We start from the raw sequence: 19,583 nt of genomic DNA on the forward strand, positions 1-19,583 counted from the left end.
AGATTCAAACTTGAAACAATTATTCTACAAGTCAAGACAATTTTTTGCTGGGCTAATTCTCGTTGGCACATAATTGATTTTTTAATTGAAGATAAAATGCCACATATATTCTCGACTGAAAAAAAATTGTCATATATATTGAGAATGAGAACGAGTTTATCCTTAATTTTAAAGAGCCAATCTTTTTTAAATTTTTTTTTTTGTCTAAACAACATAACAGTATCACATTAAGTGAAGTGTCAGGTAGGTTGGATAAAAAGTTGGGCTATTCAGCATTTTGCATTAACTCCGTTTACTTGTCATATTACTCAAGTAAACCACAGCTTCTTCCAAAGCTTTGAAACTCCACACCAAAGAAGTTCAGCTATGGCTTCTTTACCCCAAGAAATTGATGACTGGCCAACATTTTCCCCTACCACTCCCCATTTTTTCAAGATCATTCTAAAGGGCAACACTTCCAGTGACGCAAAACTTGTAAGCACCTCTCTCTTTCTCGCACTCTCTTTATATTGCTAGTCATACATGTGTGAAAAAATGTTTGTTATGTTATGAGAAGTCTGAGATGATTCATTTTTTTATCCACAAAAAAAAATATATATATATATTAGATGATTCTTTTCACGTTTTGATCAGTTATGTGACACAATCTCTGTGGTGCAGCGCATTCCAAAGAATTTTGTGATGAAATATGGGGATGATCTATCAAATCCAGTATCTCTTGAGCTTCCAAGTGGAAGTGGTTCAGCATGGAAAGTAGACCTCAGAAGATTGGATGGTGAGGTGTGGTTTGACAAGGGCTGGGCAGACTTCTCTGAGTTTTACTCCCTAGACAGAGGTCACTGGCTAGTTTTTGGATATCAAGGGAATTCCAAATTCCAGGTTTGCATATTTGATAGAACTTGCACAGAGATCGACTATCCTTTGAGAAAGCAGGAGATGGAAGAAACTGATGATACAGACGATGATTTTCATGAAGATTCTGGTGATGATTCTGTCGAAGAACAACCAGACGATTCAACCTGCCCAAGAAAAACGAGGAAGAAATCTTCATTGCCTTGTCCCAGGCCTCAGAAGAAAAACAGGACAAGTTCAAGAGGTAAATCAGAATTAAACCAAGAAATTACACAACTTTATAAACTGATATTTCAGAAGTCTAAATCAAAAATGAAATTAATAGATTACATGTTCTTAATAATTACCATGTCGTGTTTTCTGACATTATGTTCTTGTTTGCAATACCCTGTTGTATTCTTTTAACAGGGAAAGATGATTATCCTGCTAAATTAGGCAGTGGAAGCACATCAAGCACTCGAAGATTCGAAAAACGAACACCCGGGTTTCTTGGGGGGATCCGTCCATTGCCTGAAAGTAGAAACGCTATAGCTCTTCAAAGAGCTAATGCTTACAAATCTCAACACCCTTTTTCTGTCATTGTTGCCATGAAGCCCTCATATATCACAGGGTTCTTGTTGGTAAGCTTTCTATAGACAAGCATGCTTGCTGGCTGGGCCATGACAGATTCTGTTTACTTATATCAGTGGAGCAATCATTAGTGTTCTCTCTCTTTAAAGATTTTGTTATTGTTTTCTTCTTTCTTTCCACTTTTCTTCTTTTTTTTCTTTTCCAGTGGTTGCCATCCGAGTTTCACAAGCTATATCCTATTAAGAATTCTGGTGAGGTTATCCTTCGAGTTTTGGATCACAGAACTTGGCCTGTTAATTTGAAATATGGAGGAGGAAGAGCTCAATTCCTGTCTGGTTGGATGGACTTTGTGTGTGACAATAATTTGAAAGTTAATGATGTATGCGCTTTTGAGTCGATTGACAACAAGGTTAAGCCTTTATTTGATGTTGTCATTTTTCCCAACATAGAAGCTGCAAATTGCCCCAATGAAAGGGAACAAACAGTGCCTGAGATAGAAGAAACTAATGAAGATGATGATCCTAGTGATGACTCTAGTGATGAGTCTGGTGATGCTGATTATCTTTCTGACGATTCTGATAACGATTCTGTTGAAATCATAGAAAATTGTACACCTTTCCCGAGAAGAACAAAGGAGAAATCTCCAATGCCATGCCCTCAGCCTCCCAAGAAAAACAAAGCCAGTTCAAGTGGTAAAGTAGAATTACACCAAGATCAAACTTAGTCAGACTAAGAAGCATTCAATATGATGAAATGAAGTTTGAGAAGTCCATGAAAAAACAAAGATTCATCTATTTTGTTAACCGTATTTTGTTCTGTTCTAACCAGTAATGTTTGATTATATTCTTCAACAGGAAAAGTTTATTTCCCTGCAAGCGGAAATGCTACAGCTCTTCAAAGAGCTAATGCTTTCAAATCCAGACACCCATTTTTCAAGGTTGCTATGCGTACCAGTTATATCCATAACCGTAATATGGTAAGCTTTCTATAGAGCCATCCCATTCCTTTTACAGAGCAAATTAAATCATAAACATTCTCTCCAAAGTTTTATCATTGTCTTTCCTTCATATATTTCTTTCTTTCTTTCTTTTTCCAGAATGTGCCATACACGTTTGTCAAGAAACATCTTAAACAGACAAATAATTATGTCTTCCTTCGGGTTTCGGGTGCAAGAACATGGTGTGTCAAATTATGCCAATATGTTGGAAGAGCTAAATTCCAAGGTGGCTGGCCGAAATTTGCGAGGGAGAATAGTTTGGTAAAAGGTGATGTGTGTATATTTGTGTTGGTTAACAGCATCAAACCTTTATTTGATGTTGTCTTTTATCACACTCGAGACTCAACAACCACAAATTGAAAGAGAAGCCAGAATCCTGATAGATGAAGTTGTTGAATCTGAACATTGAAGGCAGAGGAGGCCTGCAAATTAAGTTGCTTATATATATATATATATATTTGTCCTTGTTTGTTATTTTGAATATCAGTTTTCATCTTGGACAGATCTTTTGAAAATGTATCAATGTAAATCTATCATCTAGGATATCTCTGTACACTTTTTTAGTCAGTTTTAATTGATCTCCATTATGAGCATTCATTCTCACCATCATATTCAACAATACATTTGTTTTATGTAGAATGTAGAGCTGGTTTTTCCAGGAGTTTCGTAGACACAAGAAATTCAGTGTTTGAATTCCAATTGCCAACTTTTATCTAGTGGATTGTCTGCCTTTGCAAATTAAGCAATTGGGCTGCTCATTGAAAAAAAAAAAAAAGCTTCTTTTCTTTGAGCTGCGCATTCTCTAGGAGAAGAATGTGTACTCAAATTTTGCACGTTTGTAGATGTTTATAAGCTTCTTTTCTTTGTGACAATAAAAAAAAAGCTTCTTTTAATTAATTAATTAATTTTTTTACAGTATTTCGCAATATTGATGACAAAAAATGCAACTACTACACACATTTTTGCCTTCATCAGAATATTGACGAAAAAAATATATCCCAAAGAATACAAATACCCCTACACTAAAAATGACCCAAAAAACTATCTCAAAAAACAGAGAGAATAAAAAAGACCTCAAAAATACTGGGTGAGTGAGTTGAAGCACTGACGTTGAGTTGATCAAGTTGAGTGAGTGATCAATTACTTTTTTATTGGTCAGGTCAATTAATTTAAGCCCGAGTAAATTGGTCACCACCTTTGTTAAAAATAAAATAAAATAAAAATAAAAAATCACACAGAAACAGAACAGACCCCTGTTTTTCTAGCTGGGAGAGAACAAGAGGACAAATGAAGTAAACTACAGATTTCCCTCAACTGAAACACATCACAACGCTTTTGATCTTCAAGTTTTCAACAATGACTTCTCTTTGTAGGGAAATTGATAACCCTACAAAAAGATTCTCCTCTACCACTCCCTATTTCTTTATGATGATTCCGAAGGGTGCTTCTAGATGCATCAAACTTGTAAGCAGCTAGCTCTCTCTCTCTCTCTCTCAAACTGTAGTTTGCTCTGCTCTCTATCTATATGTAACTTAGTCAAAGGAACCTGGTAATGCTCAAAGTTTCTAATTTCCATAAGAATCATTTCTGATGATCGAGTCCATTGGGTTGTTTTAAATCAAGTTTACTCTTTAAAATTTTATTATAAAATAAATGGTAACCTTTTTCTATGCGTTTGAAAAATGTTTGGTGCAGTGGTTATGCAATATGTTATTGAGATGTCTGATATCCTAGCCACAGAAAGATGAGATAATGCTTTTCACTTTGTGGTCAGTTACTTACATGTTCTGTGTTGTGCAGAGGATCCCAAATAAATTTATGATGAAATGTGGAGATGATCTGTCAAATCCAGTATTTCTTAACGTTCCAAGTGGTTCAAAATGGAAATTGGAACTCAGAAGATGGGATGGTGAGGCTTGGTTTGACAAGGGTTGGCCTGAGTTCTTTGAGTTCTACTCTCTGGACAACTGTCACTCGTTAGTTTTTCGATATGAAGGGAATTCTAAATTCAAAGTTTGCATATTTGATCAAAGTTTCAAACAGATTGACTATGCATTAAAAATGCCCAAGATGAAGGAAACCAATTCTGATGATTCTAGTGATGATTCTGGTGATGTTACTGAAATCTTAGACAAATCTTTACCCCGCCCCAGAAAATCAAGGGAGAAATCTCCGTTGCAGTGTCTTCGGCCTCACAAGAAAGCCAGAACAAGCTCAAGCGGTAAAGCAGAAACCAAACATCTTAGTTCTACATCTTAATAAGACCAAGAAACACTCAGCCTTATGAAATGATGATTGAGAAGTAAATTGAAAATGAAAATTGGTCCAAATCAGAAATGAAAATTTCGTACATTTTTGTTTTGATCTTTTACATTATTGTGTTTTCTGTGTGTTTGTCTCCTAACTTGTAATGTCCTATTATATTCTTTAGCAGGCAAAGTTGATTTTCCTGCTAAAAGACATGGTGGAGGCAAGTCTATCACTGCAAGATTCCCAAAGCGAACAGAACCGATTCTTGGGAGGCTGCATCCATCGACTACAAGTGGGAAGGCTATAGCTCTTCAGAGAGCTAAAGCTTTGAAGTCTGACAACTCTTTTTTTATGGTTTCGATGGGGCGCACTAATATTGATGGATATCGTATGGTAAGCTTTCTATGTACTGCCATGCTGGGCCATCACAACTTCTGTTAACTTGTATGTATAGATCATGTCTTGAGAGAGCTAAGGCTTTTAAATCCAAATACCCTTTTTTTGAGGTTGCTAAGCTATTCATCTCCAATATATCCTTGGAGGTTTCCTGTTAAGCTTTCTGTGCTATTCATCTCCAATATATTATAGAGATGACTCATTTCTTGGCCACAAAAAGACCAGTTACGTTTTTCACTCTATGATCAGTCAGATGACACGTTTTGTGCTGTGCAGAGTATTCCAAAGAAATTTTTGAGGAAATATGGTGATGATCTATCAAATCCAGTACTTCTTAAGCTTCCAAATGGTTCAAAATGGAACGTAGAACTCAGACGATGGAAGGGTGAGGCTTGGTTTGACAAGGGTTGGGCAGAGTTCTCTGAGTTTTACTCTCTAGAGCATTGTCACTCCTTAGTTTTTCGATATGAAGGGAATTCCAAATTTCACATTTGCATATTTGATAAAAGTTTCGTAGAGATTGAATATCCATTAACGATGCCAGAGATGAAAGAAACTGACGCGGATGATGATTCTAGTGATGAATCTGATGATGCTTCTCTTGAAATCTTAGACAAATTTCCACTATGCCCAAGAAAATCAAAGGAGAAATCTTCGTTGCCATGTCCACGGCCTCACAAGAAAAAAAGAACAAGTTCAAGTGGTAAAAGCACAAAACAACATTAACTTACAATTGGGTCCAAATCAGAAATGAAATTTATGGAATATTCATTTGGTTTTCCATGTTTTATATTGTTGCATTTTCTGCCATTCTTCTGTTCTAAGTTGTAATTTCATGTTATATTCTTTTACAGGCAACATTGATTTTCCAGCCAAAAGACATGATCAAGGCACGTCTAGCACCCCGAGATTCCTAAAACGAACACAAGTCGTTCGTGGGAGGATGCATCCATTGACAACAAGTGGAAAAGCTTTAGCTCTTCAGAGAGCAAAAGCATACAAATCTGACAAGCCTTCTTTCATAGTCCCCATGCATCGTTCTTATATCGGTCGACATCCAATGGTAAGCTTCTATAGACAACCATTCTGGGCTATCACAACTTCTGCTAACTTGGATGTATAGATCATTTCAGTGTGAAAAAGAATGGAGCAAAGATACATACTTTCACAAAACAAAATCGTAAATATTTTCTCTTCAAAATTTTCTTAATGTCATTTTCTTGTTTTCCTTTTAATTACTTTCAGTGGTTGACATCCGATTTTTCCATCCTTATGGGACATCTTAGTAAGAATTCTGCCAACGTTATCCTGTGGGATTTGGGTGGGAGAGCTTGGGTTGTTGAATTTATAGCAAAACCAAGGGCCAAGTTCCAGTCTGGTTGGCATGAATTTGTGCGAGGCAATAATTTGAATATTGGTGATGTGTGCGTCTTTGTGTTGATTGATGACACTAGACTTGTGTTTGAAGTTGTCATTTTCCGTGCTGTAGAAGCTGCAAATTGCACCTTGTCACCAGGTACGTTGTCTTTTAAATTTTGAATTAATTTTGATGGAAGTGCCATAAAGATTAACTATCTATCCCTCATCTATTGCAACATGCGGCAGATGTTGATGGGGAAGAAACTGATGAGGATGATGATTCTGTAGATAGTTTGGATGACTTTCCACCATGCCCTAAAACAAGGAAGATATCTCCAATAGCACCACAGCCTCACAAGAAAAACAGAACATGTTCAACTAGTAAAACAAAAAATATCGAACATGTTTGTGGCTCATCTAAGACTCGAAAATTCGTAATTCGAAGACCTGAGGTTCCAAGGAGGATGCATCCAGTTGCAGCAAGTGGAAAAGATAGAGCTCTTCTGAGAGCTAATGCTTACAAATCTAAATACCCTTCTTTCACGGCTGCTATCCATCCGACAAATATATGTGGATGTTATTTGGTAAGCTTTCTATGTCGCATACAACTTCTGCTAACTTCTATCTGTATATGCCATTCTGAAAACAACTAAGCTAGAAAAGATACTTCCTTTTGCATAGCAAATGACATCATAAATATACTCTCACAAAATTTGATTGTTGGTTTTCCTGCTTTCCTTTTTTTCTTTTCAGGCTTCGCCAGCCGAGTTTGTCAAGGAACATCTTAACCAGGCTCATGATAAGGCCATCCTTCGTGTTTCGGATGAAAGAACTTGGCATGTCAACTTATGCAAATACGGCAGGGCTTTCAGACTCCAGAGATGGATGAGATTTGTGCGAGAAAATGATTTAAAAGTAGGTGATGTGTGTGTGTTTGAGTTGATTAACAACATCAAACCTTTATTTAATGTTGCCCTTTTCCACGCCAAATAAGAAAAATTGAAAGAGTAGCCTGATGGATGAAGTAATTGAGGAAGCTGAATATTTCACCAAGAATACTACCATGTTGAATCTGAAAATAGAAGGCAGAGGAGGCCTGCAGATACCAAACTTGCTTATATATTTGTCCTCCATTGTTGTTTTTGATCACCTTAGAAAGGCACAGATCTAAGAATCTCTTTCTTTTGTTTTTGGGAATTGTAACTTCATCTTGAAGATTTACTTTGAAAAGGCATCAATGTAGAAGATCTCTTTACTTTTTTTAAGTCAATATCTAATCCATCTCTATATTATATAGTCATTGTACAATTTGTATCTATATATATAAAGCAAAAGGCTGAGAATGGTGAAACATTCAAAATACCAGAAAATGCCCTTGGTTAATGCAAATATTAAGAATTGAAATTATTAATTAAATGATGATAATATGGTAAATTCACACTTTTCATATTAAAAAAATTAAAATTAAAAGAAAATTCAGATAATCAATCCCATTTTTATGGAACACAACTACCCATTCTCTTTTTTAGTTCTAAAATAAATTTAAATTTTTAAAAAAAAGCCTCTCGCAAGTGCGGAAGCGCGTGCGGAGAGGCTAGTTTCAATTATGTGTCTAGTTTGTTGCCGGCCCACTTCCTTTTGGCTCTTCCCTAATCAAGGTCCGATGGATCCATCCGAGTGTGAGGTTTTTATCTCAAAAGTGTCTGTGTGCAACTTGGAGAGAGCTACCCCATTCTGAACATCCACTTTTCCCATGGACAAATTGTATATATGCTAGAGCCCAATGCAATCAGATACTATTCATAAGCACTGTTTTTTAAACAGTAAAATGACATAAAAACCCCCCGTTTTACTGTTACAGAGCCTTATTTTTCCCAATAATACAGTAAATTGTCTATTTTGCCCTTTTAAAATTTTTCCCCTATGTTCCCTTTTTACCCCTCTCTCTTTGGGTGCTAACTCTCCCCACTGTTTCGTTTTCACAGAGCGATCGTCCGCTTCCAACCAACTTGGTTAGGCTGGTTGGGGGGCAGCCATGGGATGCACTGCTTCGGTCTTCGGGATTCCTTTGGGGCGTCGATTTCCATTTGGGCTGGTGCCTTAGGAATCACGCCGTTTGTTTAGTCTTCATCTCATCTCATCTGTCGTTGGTTCAGCCATCTTTTCCGAAGTTCGTCTGAGAGATTTTCGATCTGCAAGTTCTTCCATCGTTTCTCTTCAGGTTTGCATCCCCTCAAAGAAAACCATGTTCAACAAACATCAATTTCTAGGGTTATTTCGTTTAGGGTCATCGAGAAAGAAAGGTTTCCTTTCATTTTCTTGAAATAAATCATGTTTTAAAACCTATTTATCTAGATGGACTCTCAAGCATACGGTGCCTGGGGAAACATATGGTTTACTTTGTCAGTTCGATACGCTTGGTACATAAGTTCTGAAAATTGTATGGCCTGATTGAGCAGGGATGCTGTAGAGTTCTTGCTTGAATGTGTATGGTTTGTCCTTTAAAATTACAATTGAACATAATATCCTAGATATTAGGATTGCGGCAGGCTTATGTAGATCACATAGTCTGTGCAACGATTCAATCCTAAGTGAGAGAGTGGTTTTGTGATTTTGATTGTTTAGGGTGAGTTTTGATTGTTTAGGCAGTTATTAAAAAAAAAAAGATTAAAATTGGTGAATATTTCAATTTTTAGTTATATTTATTATTTGGTTTCTCTTTTGATCTTTCTTTTTAATTGTTTTTGTTGATTGATATAGTGATTGGTTTTATTTTTTATATTTTTTTAAAATTGTTTTGGGTTGTGTTTGATTTATGCTCAAAAGAATTGCCCCCAGTAGAATGAATAACCCTGCTCTGACATCTGCACATAATTGAAATTCACAACTAAGTTTCCTTATCTGTTTCCTTATCCCATGGGAATGGATCCTTTGATTTGGTTGCTTCCAGAAGATGTTCAATTGAGTTGTGAGGACAGAGAATGTAAATCTAGATCAACGCTTACAGAAAATTAAAGTTATATATTGAAGTTTTTGGTTTATAGAATCAGAGAGGCTGAGAAAACAGAAATCATGCTACAATATACCTGGAACGAAAATTTTTGCTGCCTCCTCCAAGGAACCTAAATCTGTTATGTCTTTGGCCTGTCCAAGTTAGCATATATTAGATAAACTGTACATTAGTATTTATCAAGCAGTTTAGAAAGTGTCACCTTATAAACAGGGCCAAATCCTCCCTCTCCCAGTTTATTCGCTACATTGAAGTTGTTTGTTGGAGCTAAAACTATTTTTAAATTGAAGAGTGGTAGTTCTGCATCATTCTTCGCAGCTTCAGCTCTGGCTTTGCTTATAGTCTCACTCATACTGCCTTCCGTGCTCCCTGTTTCATTCTTATTATTAGAGCATTGGTTGTTTGGAATACTAGAATATATGTGTTGGTGTGAGTGAGAAAGACAAAGAGAAAGAGAAGGGTGGTAGCACTATACCTTCCATTCCCAAGTATTTCTTCCACAAGAAATAGCCAAGAACTATTGTAATCAATACCCCTGTTGCCGACGCTATTCCAATTACAGGGGACTTTTCCAATACATCATGGGAATGACTCTTACTACCTGCAATCTGTATGCTACTTTTCCCTCTGGTTATTTAGTTCAACTTACTTAGAAATGTATGTAAACCAAATGTTTCCCTTTTTAGCAATGGGCTTTGGTAGGTTTTACTTTAGTTGTAGAAAACCGTTTTGACATTGAATAATATGAGTTTTGGCTTTTAACTGTCTCTTTAGTCGATGGTGGAAGTTGTTCTTAACTGTCTCAATGCATTTTTATGGACGTGTTTATCTAATATTTCTGAGGGTGGGGGGAGTTAAAGATAGATTGATAATAAAAAAACAAATATATATAGAGCATATTAATTGAGATACTCCATGTTGTGTGGCACTGGACTTGACTTAAAATAGACAAGAATAATCATTTGTGTTGATTATTTTGTTGTTTTTGCTGCTTTTGAATCGCTTTACAGTACTTCTAGGTTTTCTTTTTCTTTTTATTTTTTTAAAACTTTCATGGTTTTCTTTTGTTTGTTGTAAAGTAAAACAGAAGTAGAAAAATAAAGGAAAGAAGATTGTGGCTTTTGATTCAATTGGTTGATGATTTTGTTTTGGATTTGGATTGTTTGGAGGATTTTCGCCATATTTTACCTTAATGAATAATGATGTTCCTATTTATGGATCCTTTTGTAGGAATGTAGTTTGTGATTAAAAATTTTGGGGTCCAAACAAGGAATCGATTTTTCATGAGCTTGATCAACAATAAGTAAATATTTTGCCCCTAAATTTTTTTGAATGGCTATACTTTAGGGGTTCACGGCTCTTTGGATGATGGTTTTAAATAGGAAAAAATGTGGGATTGATGGGTTGAAGTTTTTGGGCAAAAACAGTATGGATTTGGGGTTTCTCATTACAAGCGATGGTCTTTTTAGTTGTTTAGTCTGTTGTCACTAGATATTCTGTTTTCTTCTGTCTCTGTTTGTTTTTGTTTTCCAGGATTTTTCTTTTGTTTTAGTAATGGACTAACAAATTTTAAGCATCTCATATAAAAACACTGCACAGAAAAACATATTTGGACAGTTTTGGGACTAGAAAATCAGAAATTGCAATTTTTTCAATTTTTTCTTGCTTTTTCTCCTCTTCTCTCTAAACCATATCTGCTTTTCATGTTTTGTAGGTGGGGTTTTGCTGTTTTAGATAGAGCTGTTTGGTGGTTGTTCTTGGTTCTGTTAAGCAAGAGGTACATTTCTATGTTGAAATTCCAATTCATTGTTTCGAGTCTGTGAATAAAGCATGATAATTAGCTAATGGTATCAATTGACAATTGGTTAGGATAAATTTGAACTAATTGTTACGGTTGCACAGCTGTAAATAAAGCCAAGTAATTCTTATGTGGTTTGAACCAATGACAAGCTGTTTCATGTATGATCTGTACTTAGATACATATTAATATTTTGACTCTTTCCTTTTAGTTTACAGAAGATATGATGTATTTGGAGGGGTTGTTGATAAGAGTGATAACAACATGATACTGCTTTTGATTATATATTAATGCCTTTTCGTGTACTGAAGTTTTTTGAATTTTTTTGTTTTTTTTTAGAGAGCTTTTTTAACATGAAAAAGGACATGGAGTCGTTATAAACTGCCTTTGGTTTCATTTGATTGATGTTTTAGGTTGATTTTCAGACATATATGTTTGGTACAAAATTGGAGCTTGATCGTTAGATTGTTAGAAGAGACTGAGAAAACTCAATTATTGAATTAGAGTATGAAATTTTGATCTCTGTTTAAGGGGAAAAAGGGAAAAACAGACAAATGGAACTGAAAAATATAAAAAAATCTTCATTGTTTAGGGTGACTTTTGCATAGGTAACTTTTGATCGTATACTCTTTGTTTCAAATCCATCTAGGGTCATTTAAACAGCCCTTCACTTCACTGCTCTTTCTTCTTTCCTCTCTCTCCTCTTTCCTCCTCTTCTACTCAAGAACTTAAAAAAGTCCCTATGAGGATTATGTTTATCTTTCCTTTGCTTTAAAAGGAGATATAGGTAGAAAGGAACACCAAGCCACTTAAAAAATTGCTGAGCTTCAAAGCACCTTCAACAAACCCAGAATTGTATTCCTACTCTTCCTTCTATTTCAGGTCTACTTATTGTTCTCTCTCTCTCTCTCTCTCTCTCTGTGCTAACGTCTTGAAACAGAGTATTTAAGAACTGTCAACAAACTCCAACACTCTCTTTCCTCTAATAATAATACAGACTGTGTCAATCCCATTAAAATTTTTTAAAAACCATTGCTGTGTGAGAATGTCTTAGAGACTCCAAAGTTACCACAACAACGTTTGGTTGACTCATGATTCCACAAAGCTAATTTGTATATTGGCTAAGATATTTGGTAGCAATATTGAGCTAGAAAACAATATAAATGTCAAACAGCAAAAAAATAAAATAATAATGAGTGTAAAGCTGCCGTTAACCCCATAAGCTCAAACTCAAATAAGTTTACCAAAATAGACGTCTTTTTGAAGAATAGAAGGAAGCATTTGATTCAAAACACCCGTTAAAAAATTTAAATATGCTACTACGTTATTTACACATCATCGATAAATAGATTATTAAGTTTTAAAAAAAAGTCTGTCACAAAATTTAATCAACAAATCATAAACCCTAAATTCCAACAAATCAAATAATCATATATAGTCATCTATAATCATTTTGCTTCGTTTCTTAATTTGATGGCCTTAATTGATTACAAATTTTCAACCAAATGTCTCAACTATATATACCAGTTCAACAACGCTTCTCATTAGTATATACATACTATTTTATCTTTATAAAATGAAATCAATTTGTTAATAAAATAATAAATATTTTTCATTTATGAGACTGTTTATACAAAACTAAATTTATGTTGATGTTAAAAATAGGAACACTGTTTTAAATAATGATAAAAAAATTTCTTACCTCTTTACTTTTCTCATCTTATAATCAAGGATAATCTGATGATCTATTTGTTATCTTGCCGCATGTACAAAAATGTTATATTTAAGTTCTTTGTTATCTTCTCCATCTTACTTGCTAAAGTTGAAAGTTCACATTACTTTGGTTGTTTTTGGGTCTTCCGGCTAACTACTTAGAACATGCATTTTAAGTTCAATTTTTGTTGGCCTGGCATTTCCATTTTTTAAGAATCTATTTCAACGAAGGCATTCAAGTTATATTGCTCAGTTATTTGGAGTTCACAGCAAGACATTCCATTTGAGTTCATTAAATGTCAAACTGCATAAAATAAGTAAGAGTCATGGTTTTAAAAAAATGGGACAAGGTTTTGCAATCATTAAGGATCTTACTGTTATTGGAATAGCTTCAAGAGATCAATGTTCCAAAAAGGAGTAACATACATTTGGAAAGGTGTTCACCCATGATCCTACGGCTGTGTCTGCAATTTTTGTTGGCTTGGCATTTCCCTTTTTTCTAATCATGCCTACCAAATGATTGTTCTGATATGAGGATTAAGGGTGCAATAAATTATTTCTTTTTATACCACTGAAGTTGGGATTTTTGAAGAAAAAGAACTATATCTTCATTTTGCAGTTTCAACCATTTTGGATTTTAACTGTCTTTATGAAGATGTTGATTCTTTCTTATATTCATGTCACAAATCAGTGGCATGCTCCTCAAGAGTTTTTTTTTCATTATTATTTTACGTGCTTATTCTCCTTGAATATTTAAGCTCAAAATGGTTAAACTGCCATCTGAAATTTTATTAATTGAGTTGTGTGTCTTCTGGATATTGTTAGCAAAGTAAAACGAATTAACAAATTTCCATTTCTCTCCATCTCTGCTTTCGCTTTCCTAAATTGCATTTGTTTTTTTGGCATCCGCATATTGTTTCACTTTAGTTTATGATTTTTTAAAGCATGAACATGATGAACATGACTTGCAAGACACCCTGCACTTCCTTTTTTTTCTTAGGTAACGCTCTGATTTCAGTTCTGGGTTTCATGAATGTCTAATCATGTTTTCCTTTGTACTTGGATTTCACTGTGCATTTCATATTAGTTTTTGGTTGTATGGATTCAATTTAAGTTTCATGCTTCATGATGTGTAATGTTAGAATTCTTTTGTAGTTACACTGTTAGAATCCTGAAATTTAAGTATTTGCTTCAAGTTGGTTGGTTGGTTGTATTTTAAGGCTATGTAATTATGTGGTTGTTGTTCTTCATTCTAATTACTGTTTATTCCTTTTTTTCAGTATGAATCACAGTTAGGCAGTCATCCAATTGCTTCTCAGAAGGGGACAGAAGATCGGGATGGCAAGAAAATCAAGTGCAGCAAGAAGAAAACCCTCATTTTTCAAGGCTCTTGTAGGCAACTTCTCTAACCAGCTGGTAAGTCCGCCTCCTATTTATGTACTCTGTCTACTCTACACTTCCCTCTAAAAAGAAAAATCCTTTTTATTACTGGAAATGAGAAACCTAAGCTTGTTATATCACAGTGGGTTTTGTAACTTTGATGATCCAAACCTAAGCTTTGAATCAACAGTTTTTTTGTTTTTGTTTTTGTTTTTGGGTCAATTGAATCAACAGTTTAGATAGAGTACTAAAGCTGCATGCTTTACTGGGTGTCGAACAATAGTACTTATTTTTGTTGGAAAAGGTCGTACAATAGTACTTTGTAAATCAATGATATCAGTTTCGGCTGTTCTATGAAGTATGGACCACCAATATCTTATTGTTGTAAATCAATGATATCTTGCTTGCTTTTTTCCCTTTTTAATGTAGTTACTTACCCCATTGAGTTCTAAACTGAGTTCATATTTTGTTTGTTTGTTTGTTTGTTATCTATATATAATATGCGGAACACCTTTTTGTGTTCATAATATTTTGTCTTTTGGAGTCAAATTAGGTTATGCAATGCAGTGGGGTCTTAATCCTCTTAAGTCCCTTAAACACCAATGAAAAAATCTGTAGAATCTGTAAAATGGTGAAGGTTTTGAATTGTTTATCATAAGCGACACCCTTTCTTATGAAAAAATCGTTCATGTTGTCCTTCAATTTCACTTTCGTTAGGACAGATGGACAGTCCCGCCATCCATTTTGTTATATTTTCTGTTAAATGCAGGGGCAAAATGGTATTTGTGTATTATTCATAATTTCCACTATCTGAATATTCATTTCACCCAAAAAATAAAAATAAAAACTAAAAAACCTTCTTCCTATCCTCGCCATCGCAGGTAGGGTGGGTATGGTTTGGGTGGGGGTGGGGGTTGTAGGAGCCCCATCAGTTGTTGCTAATTGGCTTGGTGTCGGGGGGAGGTTGTCCATGGCTTTGTTGGAATATTCATATGGTGGAAATTAAAAATAATACAAAAATACCATTTTGCCCCTGCATTTAACAGAAAAAGTTAACAAAACTGATGACATGACCTTTTGTCCTAACAGAACTAAAATTGAAGGACCACGAAAACAATTTTGGAAATTGAGGGAGCAAAATGCGAATCATATCAAAGTTCAGGGACCATTTAACCTAAAAGGAAAATGCTAGGCTTACCACATTTTTATACCACATTGTATACCATCTCTCTAATAGAGGTGGGGCCCATTGTATTTGTGGGCTCCACCTCTATTAGAGAGGTTGTACGCAGTGTGGTATAAAAATGTGGTAAGCCTAGCATTACCCAACCTAAAAACCCCAAAATTTCAATGTTTGTGAATAAACGTTGTTGCTATGTTTGGTGATTGGCTCATGATTATATATTTGGGATTTTCTTACTTTTGTCGCAGCAAATCCCGCCGGCATTTCTCGTGCATTTTGAAGGTGGAAAAGTACCTCAGAAATCCCACCTTTGGACCTCGGCTGGAACTTGGCCCGTTAATGTGAAGAAGGCTGATAACAAGTTCTTTTTCGAAAAGGGTTGGAAGAAATTTGTGCATGACAATGATTTAAAGCTTTGTGAGTTTCTAGTCTTTGGATGTGCTGGAGATTTGGGATTCTATGTTGACATTTATGGAAGAAATGGCTGCAAAAGAGAGTTTGTAACGGCCAAAAGGGACAGACCTCATGAAGAGGGACATGGTATTGTAATTTACAGAAGGAGCCCAAGACATCATGGAAAACAGAATTTGCCTTCAGTTGATCCCATCAAATATGAAGCAACTGATACTGAATCTGAAACACCAATGCATCCATTGGCTATAAGTACTGGAAAAACTATTCCTCTTCAGAGAAACAATAGCTTCAACTCTGGAAAACCATTTTTCAAGGTTACAATACAGAACTCGTACATCTGTAAAGGTTATATGGTAAGCTTTCTATAGACAACCCTGCAGAGCCATCTCAACCTATGTTCACTTCTGTTTATAATTGTTTGTGTGGAAATAATTAAGCAATGATACATTTACAGAGCAAATTAAATCATAGATATTCTCTCCATATACTTTATTATTGTATTTCTTGTTTTCCTTCTTCTTCCAGTATTTGCCACGTAATTTTGTGAAGACGCATCTCACCGAGCAGCGAGCTACCGTTACTCTTCGGGTTTCGGATGGGAAAACTTGGCCTGTCAAGTTGGTATTTGAAGGTGTGAGAGGCAAACTCGGTGCTGGTTTCATGGCATTTTGCCGAGATAATAATTTAAAAGTTGGTGACATGTGTGTCTTTGTCTTGATTAACAAGATTGAGTTTTTATTTGAAGCTGTCTTTTACCGCAAGACAGAAGCTTCAAGTTGCACCTCATCACCAGGCAAGTAACCTGTTATTTTGTGCATTTCTACTCCTTTTTGGTCTGCCCTCTGCATAACTTAGACATATTTTGTTCTTTCTTTTTTGTTTTGGGATAGGTAAATCACGCCGGAGGATCAATTGAAGTCAGGTGATTAAAAGAGAAGCCTCATTCATAGATGAAGCTCTCATGATATGCTTCTTCTCTGAAAGAAGGCAGTCGATGCCTCCAAATTTAAAGAAGTACAAACATAATTAAGCAGTACAAGTTGCCTATGTATATCTTGTCCTCTGTTGTTGTTTTGATCACATTTCAACTGGGTCTTCTGAATGAACATTATGTTATGGATTTCATGGTTCTGAAAGAACATTATGTTATGGATTTCATGGGGTGTAGTGACATAGTATAACTATTCCTTAATTTTGATTTTCAACGTCTTCTTAAACAATTCATTTGAATATAGGTATCAATCTGCGAGATCTCTATATTTTTTCAAAGTGTTCAAGGTGTATAAACAGAAGGAACAAATTGCCACTCTTTAGAAGGTAAGAAAGTGCCTACTGTAACAAGGGGTCGCTCTCTCGCTACGCGAGGAGAGAGTTTTTATCAAAAATAGTCAAAATATAACCCCTATTTTTGTAAATGTCAATTTTTATAAGAACTTTCAAATATAGCAAAAAGCCCACTTGAATAGACTTAAATACCCTCAAAATTAAAAGCAATTTGCATCTAAGAGTTAAAATCGATTCAGACCATTTGCATTGTGGTTCAAAGAGAGAGAGAGAGAGAGAGAGAGAGAGATAGAAATGGTTCATTGTTTGAAAGTAGGAGGAAGGGGAGGAATGACTCTCTCTCATATCACCATCCCCTTTCCCCACCCTCCCGGACCTGACTTCAGCTTCCCCATCCCAAAAGCCGTTTTCAATCATCTGAAATTCAATTCACCAACTATAAATGAAATTCAGTTCAACTATAAGAAAACAGATTGATACTTATATCACTGGGAGAACAGAAAAATGTAGCAAAAAATAAGCATACAGAGTTTATATAAAAGATTTTTTTTTTATTTTAAATTTTTGGTCCAAATCTGTCTTTCATTAAAGAGAAGACACTAAGACGGTAGCAAGCCAAACCCAGATTCAAACACTGAACTTCCTCAGAAAAACAAGAGACCAAGATTACTGATAATTTGAGAATGGTATGGTTTTTTCGTTCTTCTTCTTCTTTTTAAAATTTTTTAATTCTTCAAGTAATATAATTCTCTTTCTTTGTTATTGCTGGTAAAATTGAATTTCAAATTATTGAGAATAGCTTTATGGGTTTCGACCAAAAAAAAAAAAGAATAGCTTTATGGGTACTTTATTATATATTATTGATTGCTTTCCGGGCTCTTTGTGTTCTGATGCCCTCTGATGCTAATTGATATACGTTCTTATACTCATGTATCGTAGGCTCGTAGTGCTAGACAGAAGTTGTTGAGTTTTAGCTACTTAGTTGTTCTCTATTTTTTATGTTCCCGATTTTCATTTATTATAATTCTGCAGTAGTTTGTCTCGTTTAATGTGGTGTTGATAAATTATATTCTAATCATGAATTCAGGCTTCATTCCTTCTTTTATTTGTTTTTAATTTTGAGGGCATTTGAGTCTATTTAAGTGAGTTTTTGGTTATTTTTTAAAGTTGTTATAAAAACTGACATTTATGAAAGTATGGGGTAAATTTTGGCTATTTTTGATAAAAACTCGCGAGGAGAGCCGTGTGTGAAATATTAGGGTTTAGGTTTTTCACGTTCAGCCGTCATCTCCTCCTCGGCCTAACCACGCTCGTTTTCATCCACGTTCAGTCGCTGTTGTCGCCCTCCTCAACTTGACAACGTCGAGTCACTTTTCTTCCACATCGAGTCAGTATCGTTTTTCTTCCACGTCGAGTCGGTACCGTTTTTCTTCCACGTCAAGTCGCTGTCGTCACTCCTCTCTGACTCTCGGGTGCTGGTCTCGTTGTTGTCTCTCTCATATCCTAGGTGTTGGTTTTGTCTTTCTCTTTCTCATTGGTGCGTCGGCATTTCCGATGGTTGCCTTGGTATGGTGGTTTCAGCGGTTCTACTGCTGCTATTGTGTCGATAGTATCTAAGTCAACAACGATCTTCTTTTTTTATTGTCTGAAATTTAGTACATAATAGAGTCTGTACATGCATACATAGGGCGAGCAGTGCAGGATGTGATAGGCTAGGCGATTGGAAAAACATGGCCTTGTAACCAGCCTCTCACATCCCACATTTGCATGATTCCATCAATTAAATTTTCTCTCTGTACATGTACATTTATATATTAATTTCTTAGTGAATTTAGTTAGACCATCATTTCCAGTTATCGTGATCCCAACTATATGGGTTCAACACAATACGGAACAAGATAATATAGACCAGAAAATAAAATTCCAGAACATGAATGCTAACATGACCAACACAAGGAAGCCCATCTGAATCAATTGAACGATGTCTCTCAATGTTACTTTCCCTGAAATATTTCCGAGAACCATCTGACCTACTCTTTTGATCAGACAAGTCAACTGTTTCTGTCTGCAAAACCCATCATTTGGTGAGCTAAAGAAGCACCAGTGAAAAATTAATAAAAATCAGAGCAAATGAACGATACTCTTGGGAACTTAAACGTTCATAGTGCCATCTAAAATATACCTAAAAGATAAATAAAAAAAGTTTTAAAAAAAGCTATTTATAGTAGTGCAGTGCAACATTGCAAGAAGAAACCTAATATATTTGTCCATGAAACATTCCACGCTCCACAGATGACTTGTTTAAAATCATGGCATCCTCCATATCATACCTAGATTTCATATGATGCTACAAATCAAAAGAAACAACTATATTTAT

At 35.3% G+C, this 19,583-nt stretch overlaps 3 protein-coding genes across 7 annotated transcripts; all 3 read left to right on the forward strand.

Moving 5' to 3' along the window:
- The first annotated feature begins 304 nt into the window (after window positions 1-304).
- Window positions 305-3,022, forward strand: LOC110752946 (B3 domain-containing transcription factor VRN1-like). The gene is made up of 6 exons (XM_021953717.2): window positions 305-474; window positions 661-1,096; window positions 1,261-1,472; window positions 1,628-2,114; window positions 2,277-2,398; window positions 2,519-3,022. The coding sequence occupies exons 1-6, from the start codon at window positions 367-369 to the stop codon at window positions 2,777-2,779; spliced, it is 1,626 nt and encodes a 541-aa protein (XP_021809409.1). The 5' UTR covers window positions 305-366; the 3' UTR covers window positions 2,780-3,022.
- A 645-nt stretch (window positions 3,023-3,667) lies between these two features.
- Window positions 3,668-7,689, forward strand: LOC110752977 (B3 domain-containing protein LOC_Os12g40080-like). Of its 4 annotated transcripts, none has more exons than XM_021953760.2 (8): window positions 3,668-3,883; window positions 4,220-4,640; window positions 4,851-5,062; window positions 5,342-5,768; window positions 5,920-6,128; window positions 6,311-6,581; window positions 6,671-7,008; window positions 7,178-7,689. In XM_021953760.2, exons 1-8 carry the CDS (start codon window positions 3,776-3,778, stop codon window positions 7,415-7,417), a joined length of 2,226 nt encoding a protein of 741 aa, XP_021809452.2. In that variant the 5' UTR covers window positions 3,668-3,775; the 3' UTR covers window positions 7,418-7,689. The 4 variants fall into 4 exon arrangements, with proteins under 4 accessions (XP_021809452.2, XP_021809454.1, XP_021809453.2 ...); XM_021953762.2 differs by having other exon boundaries at window positions 6,713-7,008; XM_021953761.2 differs by having other exon boundaries at window positions 4,854-5,062.
- A 701-nt stretch (window positions 7,690-8,390) lies between these two features.
- LOC110752979 (B3 domain-containing protein Os01g0723500) lies at window positions 8,391-17,127 on the forward strand. 2 transcript variants are annotated; one of them, XM_088256117.1, is made up of 5 exons: window positions 8,391-8,645; window positions 11,149-11,211; window positions 14,226-14,361; window positions 15,757-16,275; window positions 16,448-17,127. In XM_088256117.1, the coding sequence occupies exons 3-5, from the start codon at window positions 14,284-14,286 to the stop codon at window positions 16,721-16,723; spliced, it is 873 nt and encodes a 290-aa protein (XP_088112243.1). In that variant the 5' UTR covers window positions 8,391-8,645; window positions 11,149-11,211; window positions 14,226-14,283; the 3' UTR covers window positions 16,724-17,127. The 2 variants fall into 2 exon arrangements, with proteins under 2 accessions (XP_088112243.1, XP_088112244.1); XM_088256118.1 differs by lacking the exon at window positions 11,149-11,211.
- The last annotated feature ends 2,456 nt before the right edge of the window (window positions 17,128-19,583 follow it).

This window comes from Prunus avium, chromosome 7 (genome assembly GCF_965620075.1).
Source record: "Prunus avium chromosome 7, drPruAviu1.hap1.1, whole genome shotgun sequence".
Taxonomy (NCBI): Eukaryota; Viridiplantae; Streptophyta; class Magnoliopsida; order Rosales; family Rosaceae; genus Prunus; species Prunus avium.

Coding starts and splice junctions, on each gene's coding strand:
- LOC110752979 (XM_088256117.1), top strand. CDS start 14,284: ATGGCAAGAAAATCAAGTGCAGCAAGAAGAAAACCCTCATTTTTCAAG. Junction 14,362..15,756: donor GCAACTTCTCTAACCAGCTG/GTAAGTCCGCCT, acceptor CTTTTGTCGCAG/CAAATCCCGCCGGCATTTCT. Junction 16,276..16,447: donor ACATCTGTAAAGGTTATATG/GTAAGCTTTCTA, acceptor TTCTTCTTCCAG/TATTTGCCACGTAATTTTGT.
- LOC110752977 (XM_021953760.2), top strand. CDS start 3,776: ATGACTTCTCTTTGTAGGGAAATTGATAACCCTACAAAAAGATTCTCC. Junction 5,063..5,341: donor ATATTGATGGATATCGTATG/GTAAGCTTTCTA, acceptor TGTGCTGTGCAG/AGTATTCCAAAGAAATTTTT. Junction 5,769..5,919: donor AAAAAGAACAAGTTCAAGTG/GTAAAAGCACAA, acceptor ATTCTTTTACAG/GCAACATTGATTTTCCAGCC.
- LOC110752946 (XM_021953717.2), top strand. CDS start 367: ATGGCTTCTTTACCCCAAGAAATTGATGACTGGCCAACATTTTCCCCT. Junction 1,473..1,627: donor ATATCACAGGGTTCTTGTTG/GTAAGCTTTCTA, acceptor TTTCTTTTCCAG/TGGTTGCCATCCGAGTTTCA. Junction 2,115..2,276: donor AAACAAAGCCAGTTCAAGTG/GTAAAGTAGAAT, acceptor ATTCTTCAACAG/GAAAAGTTTATTTCCCTGCA.